Source organism: Puma concolor, chromosome A1 (genome assembly GCF_028749965.1).
Source record: "Puma concolor isolate L17-30 chromosome A1, mPumCon1.1.hap2, whole genome shotgun sequence".
NCBI classification, from domain to species: Eukaryota; Metazoa; Chordata; class Mammalia; order Carnivora; family Felidae; genus Puma; species Puma concolor.
Genome location: NC_141667.1, coordinates 51334229 through 51354114, shown reverse-complemented (window position 1 = coordinate 51354114; position 19886 = coordinate 51334229). Strand labels below are relative to the sequence as shown.

At 43.8% G+C, this 19886-nt stretch overlaps 1 protein-coding gene and 1 long non-coding RNA gene across 5 annotated transcripts in view; one reads left to right on the top strand and one right to left on the bottom strand.

Annotated features, from left to right (window-relative positions):
- LOC147584158 (uncharacterized) overlaps positions 1–2670 on the bottom strand; it is an 86232-nt gene extending 83562 nt beyond the window's left edge. The window contains exon 1 of the long non-coding RNA XR_015250819.1: positions 1458–2670. This is a non-coding gene — a long non-coding RNA (uncharacterized LOC147584158). The remainder of the gene's footprint in view (positions 1–1457) is intronic.
- On the top strand, positions 1651–18421 carry IL12B (interleukin 12B). Of its 4 annotated transcripts, XM_086705890.1 has the most exons (9): positions 1651–1930; positions 2509–3021; positions 7351–7438; positions 10858–11133; positions 11639–11756; positions 13230–13447; positions 15114–15271; positions 16639–16770; positions 17292–18421. In XM_086705890.1, exons 3-8 carry the CDS (start codon positions 7351–7353, stop codon positions 16768–16770), a joined length of 990 nt encoding a protein of 329 aa, XP_086562016.1. In that variant the 5' UTR covers positions 1651–1930; positions 2509–3021; the 3' UTR covers positions 17292–18421. The 4 variants fall into 4 exon arrangements, with proteins under 4 accessions (XP_086562016.1, XP_086561891.1, XP_086562046.1 ...); XM_086705765.1 differs by lacking the exon at positions 2509–3021; XM_086705920.1 differs by having other exon boundaries at positions 1651–2674.
- The last annotated feature ends 1465 nt before the right edge of the window (positions 18422–19886 follow it).

The following is a 19886-nucleotide window of genomic DNA, read 5'->3' as shown; positions in this document are numbered from 1 at the left end:
TGGGGCAAGGTGATAAACATCTTCTATGAAATCAGGATGATGGGCATTTGGCTGACATTACCAGAGTGCCGTCCGGCCTTGTGAGTGTCCAGAGATAAGGAAGGCAAAAGATGTTATCTCTGGACAGTGGCGCACTGGGGTTATTCAGAGTGTCTCAAAGTGCAGGCCAAGATCCCCACAGCAGAGTCACCTGCAAGCTCATTAAAATGCAGATTCCTGAGCCCCACCTCAGATCTACTGATTAACAATCTCTGAAGGTAGCGCCTGAGAACCTGAATTCTTTATTATCTGCAGATAAAGTGTGAGAAGTACTTTCTTCATAGGCAAACTGGACTTGTCAAAATAGTCGGGCCTGTGGCAGAGATGGGGCAAGTGCAGGTTCTTCCTTCTCATCCTGGTTATCTGGATGCTCAGGGCCAAATGAGTGGCTAGCTGCAGCCACAGGGTTTCATGGCATGAGGGCTATTAGGAGCTCTATCTCAGGCTCCTCCCATTAATTCTGTCACTCATCTTCTAGCTTCAATGTCCCCTAGCAAGCTACCAAAAGTCTTCCTGGGACAGGCAGGATAGATAGATAGATAGATAGATAGATAGATAGATAGATAGATTAGATAGATAGATAGATAGATAGAGATAGATAGATAAATCAGCCACTTATTAAGCATTTAGCCAGGATGCTGTGCTAAGTGCATTGCATCTCACCTCATTTAACCTCACAACATACCTAAGATAGGGTACTATTATTAACCCCATTTTACAGATGTGAGAACTGAGGCTTAGAGAAGTTAAGTAATGTGCACAGCAGGTGCCGGAATTCAGGTCTACTTGTCCTTGGTGCAGGTGGTCCCACACACCTTTCACACAGGACTGGTCCTGGGGCTGCAATCTGAGCCGGGGCAGGGGTGGGGGGGAGCAAGGCTTACCTTGAACCTGCTTTTGCAAACTTAGCACGCTATTTTTACTTAGATTTTATATTCAAATCAGTTTTTTTTTTTTAATTCTGAGGCTGCTTTTATGAACACATTGGTAAAATGGTTTTGTCTTACTTGTCTTATTTTATGTAAGTATGTACTTAAGGAAGGCCACAGAAGGGCTCCCCTGTGGTGATGCAGCCACTGTAAACAAGCTGGTGAAACTATTTCTGCCAACTTTATATTAAGTTTTCTGTTAAGTAATCTTTGATGACTTGTTGGGAGTAGTAAACACATTTTTACAGAAAGAAACCCCCCCATTGGTACATATTTTAATGTATGTATGTGTGTGTGAGTGTACAGGTGCCTCATATAACAACAAAAATCAAACTGTGGAAAGGTCCCTTCCGCATCACCGTCCAGCTATATTCGTCAGAGATGCCCATGGTAACAAGCAGGAGAGCTCACGCGTGAGCACACACACACACACACACACACACACACACACACACACGGTATCATACAACCCAATACAATGCAACTTACTTTGTTCATATCTACATATGACTTGGATACAGGACGTTTCGCTTTGTTGTTTAACTTGAGAAGAACTTCTGTTTCCCTTGAAGCCTAGAGGGCAGAGGAGGTGGGAGAAGGCACTCGGAGCTCGAGGTACTGTCTCCGCCCAAGCCAGAGCACCAGGTCGGATAAACAGTGGGACTGCCAGCTCAGCAGCCCCCGCCCTCCCCGGATGGGTCAAACGGAGGGAGGAAGTGTGCGGTTGGGAAGCTCCGCTGCTCTCGCCCGGTCTCCAGTTTTCCCCGCGCAGAAACTGCAAGGAAAGTTAGTATGGGAAGCTGCGTCCACCTGAAACCCTGCCGGGGCCCAGGAACTTCCCAGGCGGCGGGGACTGGGGACGGTGCTCCGAAATGGAGACCTCGCGGGTGAGAGCGAACTCTCGGGTCGCCGGCGCGGGACTGGCACGGCCTCGCAGCAGCGCCCTCTCTCGGCGGCCCTGGGTACGGCCTGTATCTATCGGCGTGCATCTGTGGGCTTGTACTTGGTGTTGGTGTTCCAGCTAGTGTTTCTGTTGCTGCTCTTGTGCAGAATGGTTGTGGGTGTCTAACACCCACGGTGTCTAACACCGTGTTCACCTCCTCTTAACAATGTTAAATTCCTCTAGGAATTTCTAGCTAATTCTGCTAATTCTGTGCATCGGTATAGAGCTCCTAGGGCTCTATGGTTTTGTGTGCATAGGAGTGTGAGGTTATAGTCCGGTGTGTGCCTTGAGTGTGGCATAGGTTGTCTATATCCCTGACTGTGGATATTTCACTTTCTGTCCCCACCTGTCTGTGAGCAATTACCTATGAGCATGAGCTGTATCCCTCCATATTTGAGTCTTACTAGTAATACACATTTTTACCATCTTCCCATGGCTGTGCCTGTATAAATGTACAGGCGCGTGTGTGGTGCATGAAGCCACAATGGGTAGTAATGGGATGTTTCTGAAATCCAGATGTTGAAGGAATAATGTGGAAGAGGGGAACCTCAAATATACTAAGTCCTTTGCCCTTCATCTCATTCTCATTGACTTCAGAAGAACCATAGAGTTTGCTTTTGGACCCTCTGGCTTACAATTGCTTGATTCTGACCTGAACCTGGCCTCCTGTGTGAACTCTCCTTGGCCTTCCTTCTCCGGTCTGTGGAGGCTGCCTGCTGCAGGCAGGCTTTAAGCCCATTGACCCTGATGTCAACAGAAAGAAGTGAGCATCCCATCCCCTTCCTTTTTCCCCACCCAAAAGTCACTTCCTCTTAGTTCATTACCTGGGATTTTGATGCTTGTGTTCCCTCAGCATTATTGATACACATGGGAAAAAAAAAAAAAAAAAAGGAACTTGTTGAAATTCCCCCAGAAGGTTTTGAGAGTTGTTTTCAGTGTTGCAACTTGAACAAGTCAGTTTCTAGTTTAAGTTTCCATCAGAAAGCTTGGTAGGAGTAGGGTATATAAGCCCCAGTAGTAACAACAGCAGCAACAACAGCAGCAGCAGCAGCAGAAGAAGAAGAGACTAGTTTCAGACCCAGAAAACTCTGCAGCCTGCCCAGAAGCAAGGTAAGCACTTCCTTGGCCCCTTCTAGCTTTCCACAGGCCCGCAGGCTGTCCGGGGTAGCACCATTTGAGTGGTACCCCTACCCCTGGCAAGCTACCAGGAGTGTGTGGATTTCTGGAGGCATTCCTGGTGACTTACCTGCCGGGACACTAGTGAAAAGTCAGTATTTTGGGGACTGATGTATCAGGTCTTAATTTTAAAAGTCAACTAATAATAATTGTACACGAGAGTCTACAAATGAATGCACATTTGATAGAAGGGCTTGTTTTGTCTTGTCTGAGAGTAGTGTGTACATAAAAGAGTGTTCCTCAATTTTAATGCCCACCAGTTAAATTGTATCAAGTGAGTGGTGCCTCTGTTAGGACTGTAAACTTTTTTAAAGCTGTTCGTTCATTAAGCCATAATGAATTCAATAAACAATTGAATTCATACTTACACCTCATAATTGAAAGTTGCAGAGCAAACTTTGTGTTGGGCTTAATAGATAGTTGGAACAGTCAAGCAGACTGGAGTCCGGGTTATCCAGATTTTTTTGGATTAACTTCAAAGCTACTTTAAAAATGAAAAGCAGCCGCATTGTTTAAAAGTATTTGCCAAAGGGTTTTAAAATCTGTGAGGAGGAAAACAAAAGATTATACTCTATTAGTGTCTTATGGTTGCCCAGGTAAATCGTGTGCAACAGTTTTTCAGGTTAAAAAAAATAACGATCAGGTTAAAATATCATTTTAACCAAGAGATTACCAAACCCCCGCTGATGGCCCACTTCCATCAGATAAGGAACTTCAAGATATTGGAAAGAATTTGGACAACCTCTTGGGGTTCCTTTTACTGGGATCTGAAAACTGATGATTTCTGTACATTTATTCATTTTCCTCTAGCAATTCATAAGATCCCTCGAGGCCAGAGTGTTTATGCTAGACTCTGGAGGTATAGTGTGGAGTCAGAAAGACATGATCCCTGCCCTCAGAGAGCTCAGTGTGGCAGAGAAGACAAACATCGACAACTGTATTACCGCAATCACAGGAAAAAGTGCTATGAGTGGGATTCAGGGAGAGCAAACAGCCAGGAGTCCTGACTTCCTTGGGGCACCCTGCTGGATACCTTCATGAATTATTTCATTAACTCCTTACCACAATAGGATGTCCATTTTACAGGTTGAATGTGAGACTTAAATAAGTCAAATGACTTTCCTAGAGTCACACAGCTAATAAGTGGCAGGGCTGGGATGCCAATGCAGGTCTGCCTGTCTCTAGAATTGGGGGTGCTACCCATGCTTTGTGTGATTTTGCCTTTTTATTTTTAAATAATAATTCTTTTTATTTTTTATTTTTTTTAATGTTTCTTTTTGAGAGAGAGAGAGAGCATGACAGAACGCTAGCAGCAGAGGGGCAGAGAGAGATACACACAGAGTCCCAAGCAGGCTCCAGGTTCTGAGCTGTCAGCACAGAGCCTGACGTGGGCTCGAACTCACAAACCGTGAGATCATGACCTAAGCCAAAGTCAGACGCTTAACCGACTGAGCCACCCAGGCACCCAATAATAATTCTTTCTAAATTAAAAAGTAACAAAATAAAGCTTGCAAACGAGATGCCCACCCAAGTGTCCTGGGCATGCCCATGTTGGCACCAGCTTTAGGGAGCATAACCATACCACAGGACCTGGGGTCCCTGTGTTCCTTATACAAAGATTTCAAGAATTTAGAAAACCTACAAAATTACATGGAAAAAAATGTTTAATCCTCAAGACTCTCAAATGTAACATGCCAAGGAAATGTGGGCTGTGGAATATAGCTCTCTGATATCAGCTGATCTGGAGAACAACAGGGCAAATACATGCTGCCCCCTTTTTGGATTTCCCTGGGTTGGATTAAGAGAGTGACCCACCACCACTTCCCCCCCCCCCCACCCCATCCAGCCAGTGTTCCATGGTTTAAAATGTAGGTGATACTAAAATGCAAGTTGTTTCTTAGAATCATCACCAAGGCTCCCTTGATCGTGAAGTGCAGTTCACCTGAAATTCTCAAACACATCTAAGGCCCCAAGAGGAAGTGCCAGGCATATAGCCAAAGGGAAAATCCCAGCATTAAGAGAGTGCAAAAGAATCACCAGGAGATGCCAGGAATCTCTGTTATTTCCCTGCCCAGAGTGCCGGCATCTGGGCTTTACAGGCGTATGTAATTACAATACCTCTAGGGCATTTCCCTACAACCAGCAGGAAGGTTTTGTCCGCTGGTGTATACAAAACAGACATATCGCATTTTTCCTTTATCTCTTCACCTAAGTACAAGCTAACATGTTATTGGCTGCCTTCTATAATATGATATGTCATCTCATTGCATTCTGTCAACAACCCTCTGAAATGGGTATAATGTCCATTTTATAGACGAGGAGACTGAGGCTCAGAGATAATTTGGGCAACATCACACAACTATAAGTGGAGGAAGCAGAATTCAAGCCCATCTGCTGGACTCCAAGCCTGTGAATGTACTAACTGATACCCTGTGGCAACTAGTACATTGTTACAGTCATAACTTGGACATGATTAATGGGCATGTCTGTGAAAGCTCCATGCTGCAGTGACAAAGTGCTGACAGTACAGGAAGGCCTGACTTCTAGTCCCATATCTGCCACTCTCAACCTTTGTAATCTGATTGAATAAAGCACATGGCAAGGTTCTCCTAGGATTAGCAGCAATTCTAACAAAGCCGTGATTTGTCAATATTCAGTCACCCCAGCCAAAAGATGTTCATTTTTAAGGTATCTGGCTGAAAATTTTTTAATGTTTTATTTATTTTTGAGAGAGAGAGAGAGAGCACAAGCAGGGGAAGGGCAGAGAGAGGGAGACACAGAATCTGAAGCAGGCTCCAGGCTCTGAGCTGTCAGCACGGAGCCTGATAAAAGGCTGGAACCCATGAACCATGAGATCATGACCTGAGTCGAAGTCGGACGCTTAACCGACTGAGCCACCCAGGTGCCCCCTGACCAAAAATTTTGGGTCTTATTATTTGTATGATTTATTCAGTGGTTTCTGAAAACATGTTCCTGCAGAACATTGGTGCTCTCTGAGATGGATGGAGGTGTTTCAGAATGAAATTCAATAATCACCATCTCTACCTAATTCAGAAGTAGGGTACAATCTTCACGTCCTGAAGATTTGCATAAACCCTGGATCCCAATCTAGATTGAGTTTTACTCTAAGATGGTAGCTGATATTTAGCACAAAATTATACATTTCACTTTTCAGAGTGGATATATCAATATTTCATGGCCTTCTTCCAAAGAACATCTTGGTTTTCAGAGCTGTGGACGCTAAACATGGGTTAACCCAGTAGTTCTCAAAGTGTGATCCCTGGACCAGCAACATCAGCTTCACCAGGAAACTTTTAAGAAATGCAGATTCTGAGGTCCCTCTCCTCCTTCCATCCCCCTTCACCCCTACCTGCTGAATCAGACACTCTGTAGGTGGAACTCAGCCATCTGTGTTTTAGCAAGGCTTCCAGGTTACTCTGATGTGTGCTCAAGTTTGAGAATCACTTGTTTCATTATGTGAGAGGAAGTAACCTTTGAGTTTGGAGCAGTTACAATCTAAAGGAGGAGAGAAACTAAACCTGGCTGCCAGGTGGCTGCCATAACTTGGATCATAAATATTTGTTGAATGAAAGTATTTGCTCCTAGAAGACAGGACCCAGGCCCAAAATCCTTTTTTTTTTTTCTCTCCTAACCACTCTATCTCTATGCCCTTTACATAGTAAGTACATAGTAAGTAAATAACGGTTGAATGTTGATCCAGACAAGTCATGTTCCTTCTCTGCACCTTAGGTTTCTCAGCTTAAAAATGAGAAGATTCTGGGACGCCTGGGTGGCTCAGTTGGTTGGGCGGCCAACTTCAGCTCAGGTCACGATCTCGTGGTCTGTGGGTTCGAGCCCCACGTTGGGCTCTGTGCTGGCAGCTCAGAGCCTCCAATTCTGTGTCTCCCCCTCTCTCTGCCCCTCCGCTGCTTCCTCTCTGTTTCTGTCTCTCTCTCTCTCAAATAATAAATATTTAAAAAAAAAAAAAAAAGAGTATTCTATCAGATGGCTGGCCTCAGTTCTCCTTCAGCTCCAGATAGTCTGTGGTTCTCTCTTTGGAGATGTTCTTACTCAGAGACTGGCACGGGGTTCCTGCAATTCGCGTGGTATGAATCTGACGAGACAAATCAAGATTAAAACCAAGGTACATTGAATGAATATGGTTTCCAAAATGACTGAGTAACTGCTGACATTGTCTCTTCTCTTTTCCCTCCTCTTCTCTCTCTTTCTCCTTCTTCTCCTCTGTTTCTCCGCCTCCTGCAGATGCATCCTCAGCAGCTGGTCATCGCCTGGTTTTCCCTGGTTTTGCTGGCACCTCCCCTCATGGCCATATGGGAACTGGAGAAAAACGGTAACCAGCCTCTCCTTCTCTGGGGAGGCCCTGAATTCCAAGCCAGGACTGTCAGGCAGGCGGTGTGGGGACCTCAGACTAGAAGGGGAAACCAAGCCTTGGGGCCTCCTAGTGAGTGCCATCCCTGGGAATGTGTGGGGCCGTCTGTCCTTCCTTCACCTTTGAGGGTGTCTGTGTTGTTTGGCCTTCACATTAAATGCCACAGTAGGAGCTTTGTGTGGACTCTGATGGGAAAAGATATATGGATTTTGCCATTATTACTAAAAACTGGCTGTATCGTTCAATTAAAATTCCAAAGTGAAGGATTTGAAAAGTATAAGAACTCTGTTCTCTCATCCCCGCTCCATCACACAATATCACCCCCTCTGCTGGCACCAAGAGTACTAACCTCTGACTGTGCACTTGACTAGACTCACATTGACTTGGGCTCAAAGGCTGATTCTGCCACTTATCAGGTAGGTGACCTTGAGCTGGGTCACCTCCAAGCCTGAGTTTCCTCGACTGTGACCTGGGGATCACAAAGAGTTGTCTACTATGCAGATGATTAAATGTGTCAGTGAATTCAGGGAACAGCACAACAGATGTCCAGTGACAGTCAATGTTAGCTGCTATTGTTTTGGTTGTTTAAAGTGATGGCAATGATGATTCAAAAGAACCTGTGTATAATCCCAATGACCAATAAAAATTACTAGAATAATAGAATAGGTGTTAGTGAAATTCACTATATCCTTTTATTATCTCACACAAAGTAATGTATTAACTGATTGTTAGTTGTTCCTGAAAGACCTCAAATGTTTCTCGTTTAATTCTCACAACATCCATATAAAATAGGGACTGTCTGTACCCCATTTTAGAGATGTTGAAAATAGAGGCTACAGAGATTAAGCAACTTCCCCAATTTCACATACTTGGTAAGGATAGTACAGGGACTTGATTCCAATTCTGACTCACTTCAAAGCCTGTGCATTTAAGTATTTGAAGAAGGTCTTACAAGAAGGACATAGAGCAATGGTTTCCTATGTGCTTGGAGAACAGGAGGAAATAGGCGTAAGTTACAAGTGAAGACATTTCCGCTGATGACCAGAAATAATCTTTCGATAGTCAGGAAAGTACCACACTGGAAAATGGGTACCCGAAAGGAATGTGGGACTATTCTTCTATTCTTAACCTTTTCGGGAAGACAAGAATTCAGTTATCTCCTCTCCGCCTGAGGAGGGTTTGAGTTTTAGACCCTGCCTTGAGGAAAGGCAAAAGCCTGAGCTAGATGATTATGTCAGATTCCTATCAATCCTCGTATAGTTAGTGAGCTCAGGAAACTTGGCCCTCGCGTAGTAAACCCTTAAGTTACTTCTAATTTGGTAAACCACAGAAATTCCAGGAAGTCCATGTGAGAAACAGAGGGCATAGGACTTTGGAGACCAGATGAGATGATAAAGCCAGGCACAAGGTTCCAGATACTCTTCATCAGGCTCCCCTTTGTGGTTGTTTTCCCCTGTTCTTGGGTAAGGGTCTTCTAGGCCTTCTGAGTTTTAGCTGTGACAGAAAAATAGCCTCGCTGTGGTTCAATTTCCAGCAGAACAAAGAAAAACTAGAGAAAGCCGAAGGTGAGACACGGTTTTATTTCAGCGTAGGTAATCATTTCCAAAGAGTTGGGTCCCAAATACTGTTTACCTCTTGTTTTGTTACCGATTCAGTAGTTAAAAATCCCTCGGATCTGAAGTGAGAACTTTATATCCCACAATGCTTTACATTTGGTCGCCAACCATAAAAGTCACCATTTATAGAGCATTTAAGGGCACTACGTTAAGCTGTTGTATGAATTGGCTTATATAATCCATGTCTCAACCTGCTGAAGCAAGCACTAATATTTTGCTCATTTTAAAAACAATGACACCCAAGCTTAGAGTAATTGAATGTCTCGCCTGAGGCCACAGGCAAGTATAAGATACAGAGCTGAATCTAAACTCAGACCTATGTGACTCCAAAATCCAGGCTCTTCACCTGTGTGGCTCTCCAATTAGAGAGGGCATCAAAATCATATGGAGAGCATAACAGACCACCAGGCCCATCCCAAAGTGGCTGGTTTGGTAACTCTGAATTTGGATATCTATCAGTTTCCTCGGTGCTGCTGCTGATAATGGTGGCTGAATGATCAGGTTTGGGGAACCAGTGCATTGAATGATTCTAGTTAATGAATAAGTGATGCATGAGTGAATGAATGAAGCTGTGATGTGGCACACTCATTGAAATACTCTACTAAGCCATTCCTCAGGTGCGAGTTTGGATACTCGTATTTGAGATCCAATGCAAAGTCAACGAGATAGAAGGCCTGAGCTACAGCTCTTGTGTTTCTAACTTGATGTAACCTTGCTTGGCCTGTTGGTTTCGGTATGAAATGGGAAGACCAGGATCTACTGAACTGCTTCATAAGGGTGTAAAATTGTTTTTAAAAGTGGAATGAAAATCTCTGTTGGTGAGTTTTGCACAGTAGGGACTAAATCCTTAAATGCCCTTGGAAAATTGTAGGACAGTTTCTCTGTGCAGTCATCTGACCCTTTGGTCTCTGAATAACAATAACAAACACTGAGTTTACTGTGGTAGGCACAGTGCTAAGTGCTTTATATGTTTGTTTTTTATTTAATCCTCATAGCCAAACCTATGACATAGATGTTATTATTGTCATTTCACTGTTGAGGAAACTGAGGCTCATGGTGATTAAGTACCTCATTCCAAATCCCTTAGCCAATTCGTGGGGACAGGATTTCAGTGCTGGTCAGTCTTTCTTGACATTTCTGTGCCCTGCCTTATTCCCTATGAAACCAAAGTTGTGCTGGAAGGTTCTTATCTCCACCAGGTCTTTGGTAAAGAGTTTTGTGCTCTTTGCATTTTTGGTGTATCAAGGCCTTCTCCATCTGCCAGCTAATCAGAAGTTAATTATTGAAGACAGCCCGTCAGTTAATGAGTGGATGGCAGCTGTAAAACTCTTTGCTTGTCTTAGGGCGCCTGGGTGGCTCAGTTGGTTAAGGGTCCGACTCATGATTTCAGCTCAGGTCATGATCTCACAGTTGGTGAGTTCGAGCCCCACGTTGGGCTCTGCACTGGCAGGCTTGGGATTCAATCTCTGTCTCTCTCTGTCTCTCTCTGCCCCTCCCCCATTCATTCTCTCTCTCTCTCTCTCTCTCTCTCTCTCTCTCTCTCTCTCAAAATAAATAAAAATTAAACAAACAAACTACTCTTTGTTGTCTCTTCACGACCTGGAGCCCAAGTAGGGCCCAGTGACCTGAGATCATCTCAGCAAGTATTTGCTGTTACAAGCAAGGCTGTGCTTTTCTGCAGTGCAAATGCACAGGTGGTTCATAAAACCCAGTCCCAAGTTCACGTTGTTCACAGTCCTGTTCTCCACTCCCTGTGCTCTCCAGTTTATGTTGTAGAGTTGGACTGGCACCCTGATGCCCCCGGAGAAATGGTGGTCCTCACCTGCAATACTCCTGAAGAAGATGACATCACCTGGACCTCTGACCAGAGCAGTGAAGTCCTAGGCTCTGGTAAAACTCTGACCATCCAAGTCAAAGAATTTGCAGATGCTGGCCAGTATACCTGTCATAAAGGAGGCGAGGTTCTGAGCCATTCGTTCCTCCTCATACACAAAAAGGAAGATGGAATTTGGTCCACTGATATCTTAAGGGAACAGAAAGGTAATCCCATTCCCTCATATGGTGTTTTCTCTTTTGCCCCATAAAAAATTAAAAAAAAAAAAATTTAATGTAAATCCCTTGCTGAAACCACCCAGCACCTGTTTTTCTTTGCTTTCTTAGACACTTTGAGTAATCAACCATCCAAATCTCATGTTCAGAGATTTTCGTGGTGAATCTGGTTGGTTTTCCTGAAGTTCTTTTTAAATGGTTAATGGAAATTAACCAATGTGTATAGTTCATAACTCAGCTCTGGGATGGCAGCCTTGCCAAATTTAATCACTCCCTCTGATATATCAGGTGCAAAGTATACTCTGCAGAATCAGCATCCTACTGACACATTCCCAGTCCTCGCTGAACTGCCTGTCAGGGAAGCAGCATCATTTTCCAAGGAAATAAATGGAAGATCTTCACTCCTGTACCACTTGGTGGCCTGTGGTTCATCACAATTAAGATCTACCTGAAAGAAAACTTCTAAATATTGAATTTTTGTTCTTTTCAAATCCAGAATCCAAAAATAAGATCTTTCTAAAATGTGAGGCAAAGAATTATTCTGGACGTTTCACCTGCTGGTGGCTGACAGCAATCAGTACCGATTTGAAATTCACTGTCAAAAGCAGCAGAGGGTAAGTGAAACCACTCTGATCTCTTAGCATTTTGTGACAACTATTTCATTAAGAAAATAAGGGCAACCTAGCAATGGCCTATCAGTTAATGATAAGTGAGAAAACACAGTCAAACCTGTATTTTTTTCAACACCCCTCTTGCCTAAATTGGGAAAAGAACATGGAGATTTAAGCTAATCACCTGAACAAATGCGTAGGTTAGAACAGGACATTATTGGGGCCTGAGAATAGCCTCTGCTGTGTTTGAACCCACTCATCCAGATTGCCTGGCAATGCTTCATTAAGGCTCACGGCACCATGGGGAGGCATAAAAGGGGAAATCGAAGCTACAAATGACTTGCCAAAATTGCACCCTGAGATGGAAAGAGAAACAAAAGCTCTCGGACACAGATCTTGAAAGCCCTGAAGCCGACTCCAAAACTCTGAGGCCTCCAGAAATTTTCTCAGGGCCATTTCAACTCCTTTTCCCTCTGCTGACGTCACTAATCTGAAGTTCGTTGTTTGTCCAATACACTTGGACTTCCCCTAAGAAACCAGTTTCCATGGATACCGAACCTATGTTAGCCGTTTTGTGTGACTTCCCTCACTCACCATCTAGGTTCCTGAACAAGGCAGGGTAACAGAGCAAACCCCAGGTGATTAACTGAGCAAATTAACCTCTGGAGTCTTCCTTTTCCATCTTTAAGATGAAAATCCATACTAAAAGGATGCTTATACAAGGGCACAGAGACATGGAAGCCAGTGTTCATTGTAATGTTTTTGGTAATCAGCAGGGGAAAAGCTAAATAAAGCGTGGTACATTATCCCCCAGCTTAACGTGCATTCATCAGAATGGATAACCCAATCTGTGTGGTCTGTCATGGAGCGCTCTCCATATGTTCCGAGGGGGAAGAGATGGTTACAAACCATATATATATATATATGTATAGTAGGATCCTATTTAATGGAAAATAAAAGCATTGTCTGTGTATATAGACAAAATATGTGTGAATGTATATATACATGTGGATATATGATTGGTCTGAATATTCATAGACTAAGGTCTGGAGGGACACAACAAGCTATGAATAGTATTTCTATTGGGGGAGTGAGATTAGGGTTGAAAGAGGCACACACATTTCATTTATACACATTTTTATCTTTTTAATTTTTTATCATTAGCATGTGTTGATTGTGTAATTAGAATGAGAAAAACGAATTTAAAATTCTAATAAGGAGATTTAACCCAGGGCTCTGGATCTAGAAATTTCTGGATTCGTTTAGGCCAGAGGCATGTAAATGCAGAGCTGTCTCTAAATATTTGTACCACCTCTTGAAGCAAAGCTTGTTCTCATGGGGAGGGCAGATTCTTACCCCCTTAGGAGAAATCAAACCAGTTGGAGAAATTGTGTCCTCAAACAGCTGCCTGGCTCCAGCCCCTAGAAACTCACCCACAATTGTGTGACACAGGGTAATGTCTGTCTTTGACTTCAGCTCCTCTGACCCCCAAGGGGTGACTTGTGGAGCAGCGACACTCTCAGCAGAGAAGGTCAGAGTGGACAACAGGGATTATAAGAAGTACACAGTGGAGTGTCAGGAGGGCAGTGCCTGCCCGGCTGCCGAGGAGAGCCTACCCATTGAAGTCGTGGTGGACGCTATTCACAAGCTCAAGTACGAAAACTACACCAGCAGCTTCTTCATCAGGGACATCAGTGAGTTTGCTTGATTATACGTACTTACTAAGGATAAATGCCATTTGTCACATGTGCACAATGCCCCATGCACTGAGGTAAGGGGTTTACATGCATTATCTCTTTTATTCTAACCCCCCCCCCCCAAAGTGTACAATGTAGATACTATTGTCTGCATTTTAAGGAAGAGAAAATTGAGTCTTACACAGGTTAAATAAGTTGCCCCAGATCTCACAGATAACAATTCAGACCCAGTCCCGCCCCACTAGAAAAAAGTAGGCTCTTGGGGCACCTGGGTGGCTCAGTCAGTTAAGCAACCGACTATTGATTTCGGCTCAGGTCATGATCTCACAGTTCATGAGTTCGAGCCCTGCATCTGGCTCCCTGCTGACAGTGTGGAGCCTGCTTGGGATTCTCTCTCTCCTTTCTCTCTCCTCTCTCTCTCTCCTCTCTCTCTCTCCTCTCTCTCTCTCTCTCTCACACACACACACACACACACACACACACAAAATAAATAAATATACATTAAAAAAGGAAAGAATAAGTAGACTCTTGGCTATACTTGTATTCTGCTATTCTGCTGTCCAGGAAGCTTCCACAGGGAACCTAGGAGGAGCCCCTCAAGCATACCATACCATACCAGGCTTCCATACTAATTGTGGTTATTCCCAACCAATCTTTCTCCAGCATTGGAAAAGAGTCTTCTTTATTGGAATATAAGACCCTCCGAAATGGACATCGATTTTTTTTAATTTGCAGATGGAGATTTTGCCATTTGTCATTTCCTTTGCCATTTATCCACTGAATTTTCATCATGAAGTAAAATGTATAAAACCACAGAACTCACTCTAGCATTTGTGGAGAGACTGCCCTTGGCAGGTAGGGAAAGGTTTGCATTTACATAGGATGGCCAGGGAAGGTCTCTCAGAGGTGACATTTAGCTGAGTTCTAAAGGAAAAAAGAAAAATGTCAGTTATGTTAATAATAGAAGAATATTTGAAAAGCATCTACCAGGAACCATGGTCTTTGGGATTTGGACACTCCATAGAATGTCTCCTCTGCCCTTGTCTAGACAAGGGTCTAGAGTCTTCCGTGATACTCGCTACTGTATCCTCTGTGCACAGTCTAGTTAGTGACTGGCACGTGACGGGTGCTCAGTCATCATTTATTGAATGAATGAATGAGCATAGAGACAATTTGATAACTGCTGCAAGACGAGTCAGTGCCAGCAGCCATGAAAAGACAACAGAAAGAGCACTAAGTGGAAATTCTCTCATCTCATCCCCAGCAAGGGGCTCCACTCGCTCCAAGTTCAGTGCAAAGAGGCATATTGACCACAGAGAGGGTGGTCCTTCACCACGTAGCCCAGATATGAGTCTTGTCTCTACAAAATTTCTTCTGAGCACTATGCAGAGGTGGTTCCACTGCTATGGCTCATCTGATTGTGCAGTGGTGAGGATTCTGAGCCTCTCTAGGGGTCAGCCACAGAGGCTGTGGCCGCCTTCCACAGGCACCAGCAGCAGGGGTGCCTCATGTCTGCCAACAGGTGCCCAGAGAAGTGAAGTAACTACCTATGGACTCACAACTGGTCAAAGGTAAAAGTCGGTTCAGAAGCCAAACACCATACACCATACACCAAAGAGCCCCATTAGGAAAATAAAGGGTGTTTCTTGGGATTCTTCCACAGTCAAACCGGACCCGCCCAAGAACCTGCAACTGAAGCCATTAAAAAATTCTCGGCATGTGGAAGTGAGCTGGGAATACCCTGACACCTGGAGCACCCCACATTCCTACTTCTCCTTAACATTTGGCATACAGGTCCAGGGCAAGAACAACAGAGAAAAGGTAAGATGTGATCCAGGCTCCGTGTATTCAGTTTTATGCACATCCAGGGGATGAGGATACCAGTAACTAACGTTTATCTAGCACTTTCTAAGTGCCTGAGACTGCGCTGAGGGTTTCACATGCATATCTCACTGAATCCTTAAGGTAACCCTGCAAAGCCAGGCAGTATTATCACCACTTCACTCGTGGAGTCATGGAAGCTCAGAGAGGTTAAATGACTTGCTCAAAGTTACTCAGCTAGGAAAGAGGGAGGATCAGAACCACGGAATTCAGTCTAGGGGACGCAAATGGCCTGCACCGAACCACGCTACTATTGCCTCCAGTATGGTTCGTCATTAATTCTTGCACTCAGAATTGATCCCCATATAGGAAATCTGGGCTCGAGGCGCCTAAAATTATTGCTTGAATTTAGCAAGTGTAATGAATGATAGAACATTCATGCTATGTCTCACCCAAAATGGATAATTCCCAGCTGTTCCACAGATGGTGAAATTATCTTATTGAACAGAATGTTAGTGTTCACACAGGCTATGACAATGGCTTTCAAACTTCTTGCCTTGGCATCATAATTCCCAGGTCCAAGATGCACTTTTATAAAGCCCAACACTGCTTCGACCCCGGTTTTAGAAATCACTGGATAAAGGCCTTATTCAGGATAGTATTTAGCATTTAGAAGGAATTCAGTCATTCAGTCACTCCCTGAGCATTATGTTTTGTAGGAGGGAAGGGCTATTCTGGGTGAATTTTACCTAAATATTATTTAAAAACTTCATATGTATCTTCCCTACATAAGATTTATATCGTTAATAGATAATATCTACTGAATACTTTCTACCTGATGAAAGACTTCACTAAGAGTTTTACATGATGATTACCTTTAACTTTTACACGTCTTGAGGTAGGAATGATTATTATCCCTCTTTTATAAATGACAAAACTCAGACACAGAGCCTAAAGCATTTTCCTGTGATTACACAAATAAAAGTAAACAATGCCTGGATTTCAGCACGTTTTCTGATAAAAGGATCAGGATATACTATTTAGGAATATCCAGGGGGCAGCTATAGCAAATCTGCCCTAGTCCCACCATCGCCCAGTACAGACTGAGTGTGCATTGGGCCTTCAGGCAAGGTAGCTGTGCTAGAAAGATGTGAGCTGGACGGAACCATTCCTCCCTCTGGGCTGAGGTAGAAAATGTGTTTAGAGCTTCTATCAGTAGGTGGCGCAAGTTCTATACAACTCCACTGTTTATTGCAACTGTGGAGCCCTTAAACCCAGGTGTACTTGTTTTGAGAGACCAAGCGTTGCAAAAATAGGCCCAGCCCATCTTGTGACTGCATTGCCAAAGACATCCCTCTGCTTTGCAGAAAGATAGACTCTCCGTGGACAAGACCTCAGCCAAGGTCGTGTGCCACAAGGATGCCAAGATCCGCGTGCAAGCCAGAGACCGCTACTATAGCTCATCCTGGAGCAACTGGGCATCCGTGTCCTGCAGTTAGGTGAGCAGGCCCACAAAGCCCAGCCCGTACCTGAACACTCAGTGGACCCAGGTGCAGGGCTTCGGTGGGGAGCAGTGCAGGAGAAGAAAGGGGAGACAGGGTGTCCGGCACATAGTCACTAGAGTCAGAAACATACATTTGTTCATTAACAGATATTTATTTGATGCCCATACTGTTCCAGGCACTGTGCTGGGTACAGAGATACTGCAGTAAAGAAAACATACATAGGTCCTGTTGCTCTAAGGGTCAGAGCAAAAATGGCTTGCAAGCTGTTTTCAGGACTTAGAACCTTCTCCTAGGCACCCTGGGGGCTTGCAAGCTCTTTTCAGGACTTAGAACCTTCTCCTAGGCACCCTGGGGGGACACTGAAAGCAGCCATATCCTAGACCACATACGGGCAGACTGGGCCCTTCTAACATGGAATCCCTAAAACCTCATTGCCCCAATAATATGTTGTGCGAAATAAGAAGGGTTTGCTGCCACATTTCTAATTCACATAGACTGTTGGTATTCTTTTTCAGGTTCCAATCCCAGGATGAAACCTTGGAGGAAAAGTGGAAGATATTATGCAGAAGTTTTTAAAGAGACAATGGAATAGGCCCCAAAAGTTATTTTCTACCTAATTTGCTTTTTGCAAAGGATCATTATAATGTTTTTGTAGTAGTTTTACATTGAAATGCCAAATGCCCACTGAAGCAATTAGCTACTTTATTTATAGATTTTCTAGCTAGCAGGTTGCCACCGACCTTAATGCTATTTAAATATTTAAGTAATTTATGTATTTATTAATTTATTGTTATTGAACACTTCTGTGTCAAGATGTATTATATGTTTCATACTCTCAGGACCTGATCTGTAAGGAATAGGCCCTATTATGCAAAATGTGAATTTATGTGTTATTTATACTGACAACTTTTCAAACAAGACTACAAGTGCATCAGTTTTATGACAACCAGTGAGAACACAGTATTCTGATGCCAGCACCAATAATATGTTTGTGATGGATGGGAACACAGAAACAGTTAAACAGAAGCACGGAGACATGAATCCATTTGAAAAGGTTCTGGTGACCGAGATGTTAGTTCCTGTGTCCGTGAAGATTTCCCTGAGGTGGTGTTGCTAAAGCAATTCAGGACCACCTGCACTTCTAAGCAAGTTCAGTTGTTTTATTTTTGTTGGTGGTGGTGGGTTTTTTTGGGGGGGAGGCGGTTGGATGCCTGAATTTAGAAAGGACTAAAAAAATAACTGAAATTGAAAATTCAGCTTCAGCTACCCTGGCAGTCCCCACCTCCATCTATCTGTAAGACATCGGAGAGTGACCCAGAGACATTGGAAGTGTCTGGAAAGTAAAAAGGTCTTAGGATCCAAGAGGGAGAACAAGTATAGTACGACCAAGCAAACAAAATTGTCAAAATTGCCAGCTGCTTTTTAATAGCCATGCAAGAAAACACAGAGTTGCAAAGAAAACAATCAAGAATTGCTTACTCATCAGCATGAGTGAACCTGACTGGTGGATATGACCGGACAGTGCCAATCACTAAGGTGCTACTTTTAAGTAATGAATGTGCTTTCTGTAAAGTGATTTCATTTGTTTTCTGTTTACTTATTTCTGACAGTGAACTAATAAAAATATAATTCTTCTTTGCAATAATATTTTGGGCTTTCTCAGCTGACTCAAGTATCCTGTTCCCGCATTTACCAGGATTGCATTACTTTTCCCCTGCCATTTAAGAATTGCCCTTCTTTGAAGCAATTTCACTTCCAGTTTTGCAGAGTTGCCCTTTCCCTTTATAGGACTCCCAAAGTCAGTGTCTTGCTGAGCTCAGGGAATGTCCCTGCAGTCTGACCACGGGGAACTCTGCAAGGGCACTGAACTGCATTATGCCCTCTTCAGGGGTTGGATGTTCTTGCTTCTTTCGCCTTCTATCCTGGAATCAACTCTACTTGCTCCCAAACTGTCATGCAATAAAGCACCAACCTGGTAGAGTCATGAGCATCCCAGCCCATAGGTCCAGACCTGGTGTTTGCAGAGGATTTGTCACATGTCTGGATGTGTGCTAAAACCTTGGGTTGAGGAGATCCAGGCAACCTTGGGTTGCCTTCCCCAAACAGTGCCCATTCCTGGCACAGCTTAGAAGGCAGCGATGAAAAGTTAACTTCAATAGCACTAAATGCTAAAATGTTCAGTATATATGGTGCCCTGGGGTAAGAACAAAGGAGAAGAATCAGTGTAACCTAGAGTCACCCAGGAAGGCTCAATAGAGAAGGGGAAGTCAAAGAAAGGGCAGAGCCTACCAGTTTCTCTTTGGTGCCTCCCATGGAAAGAGCAAGTGGTGGGATCAGAGAGAAGGAGTACAGTCTCTACTACCTTCAATAGCCAAATGTACATATCTGGGCTTCCTTGCAATGGCAAGGTAATTATAATAGGGATGCTTTAAGTGTCCTTATTTTAAGTGTCTCCTGGAGCACTTATTCTACTCTGCTTCTGACCTGGAGGAATGGTGGAAAGATTCTATCATTCTCAGCCAACATTTGAAACCTATCATCTTGAATTACGAGCCCATACTGGATAGCACGTGGTTGGTTAATAACTATTTGTCCTCCTACAGGGTCTTTCATCTAGAGATACCAAAACACTTAATGGGCATTTAATGAACAACACTAACCAAGAAAAAATAATTAATCATACTTATAAGTACAGACACCAGGAGACCTTTCCCAAAACTTCCGGCCAGCCTGGGGCAGAGCTCAGATGTTCCCTCTCCCAGCATGCCCAGTGCTTTCCTGACATGACCTCTTAGCATCCAATTAAGTTGAATTTCAATGAAGAGTTTTTATATTGGAAGGACATTCTCCAGGACAATCCTTTTTTATGGGGAATCTAGCCGCTACAAACATATCAAATGTTCTACCTAAAGAGCTCAGGACCGGGAACCAGGAGACTGGGCCCTGGGCCTGGTCAGCCCTGCTACATGACCATGTGACCTTCAGCAGAACACTGGACACAACCTGCTGCTTGTCCCATCAGTAGTCACTCTCAACTTCTTTCCCTCCCAGTGACCTTCCTGAGCTCTAAGATTGGGAAGCTAAGAGCCCCAAAGATTGGGACACTTTTC

What these genes read in the sequence shown, in the direction of transcription:
- IL12B (XM_086705765.1), top strand. Translation starts at nt 1,841, where the DNA reads ATGGAGACCTCGCGGGTGAGAGCGAACTCTCGGGTCGCCGGCGCGGGA. An exon ending in ACTGTCAAAAGCAGCAGAGG is followed by an intron (nt 11,757 to 13,229) that starts GTAAGTGAAACC and finishes CTTTGACTTCAG; the next exon opens with CTCCTCTGACCCCCAAGGGG. An exon ending in CTTCTTCATCAGGGACATCA is followed by an intron (nt 13,448 to 15,113) that starts GTGAGTTTGCTT and finishes ATTCTTCCACAG; the next exon opens with TCAAACCGGACCCGCCCAAG.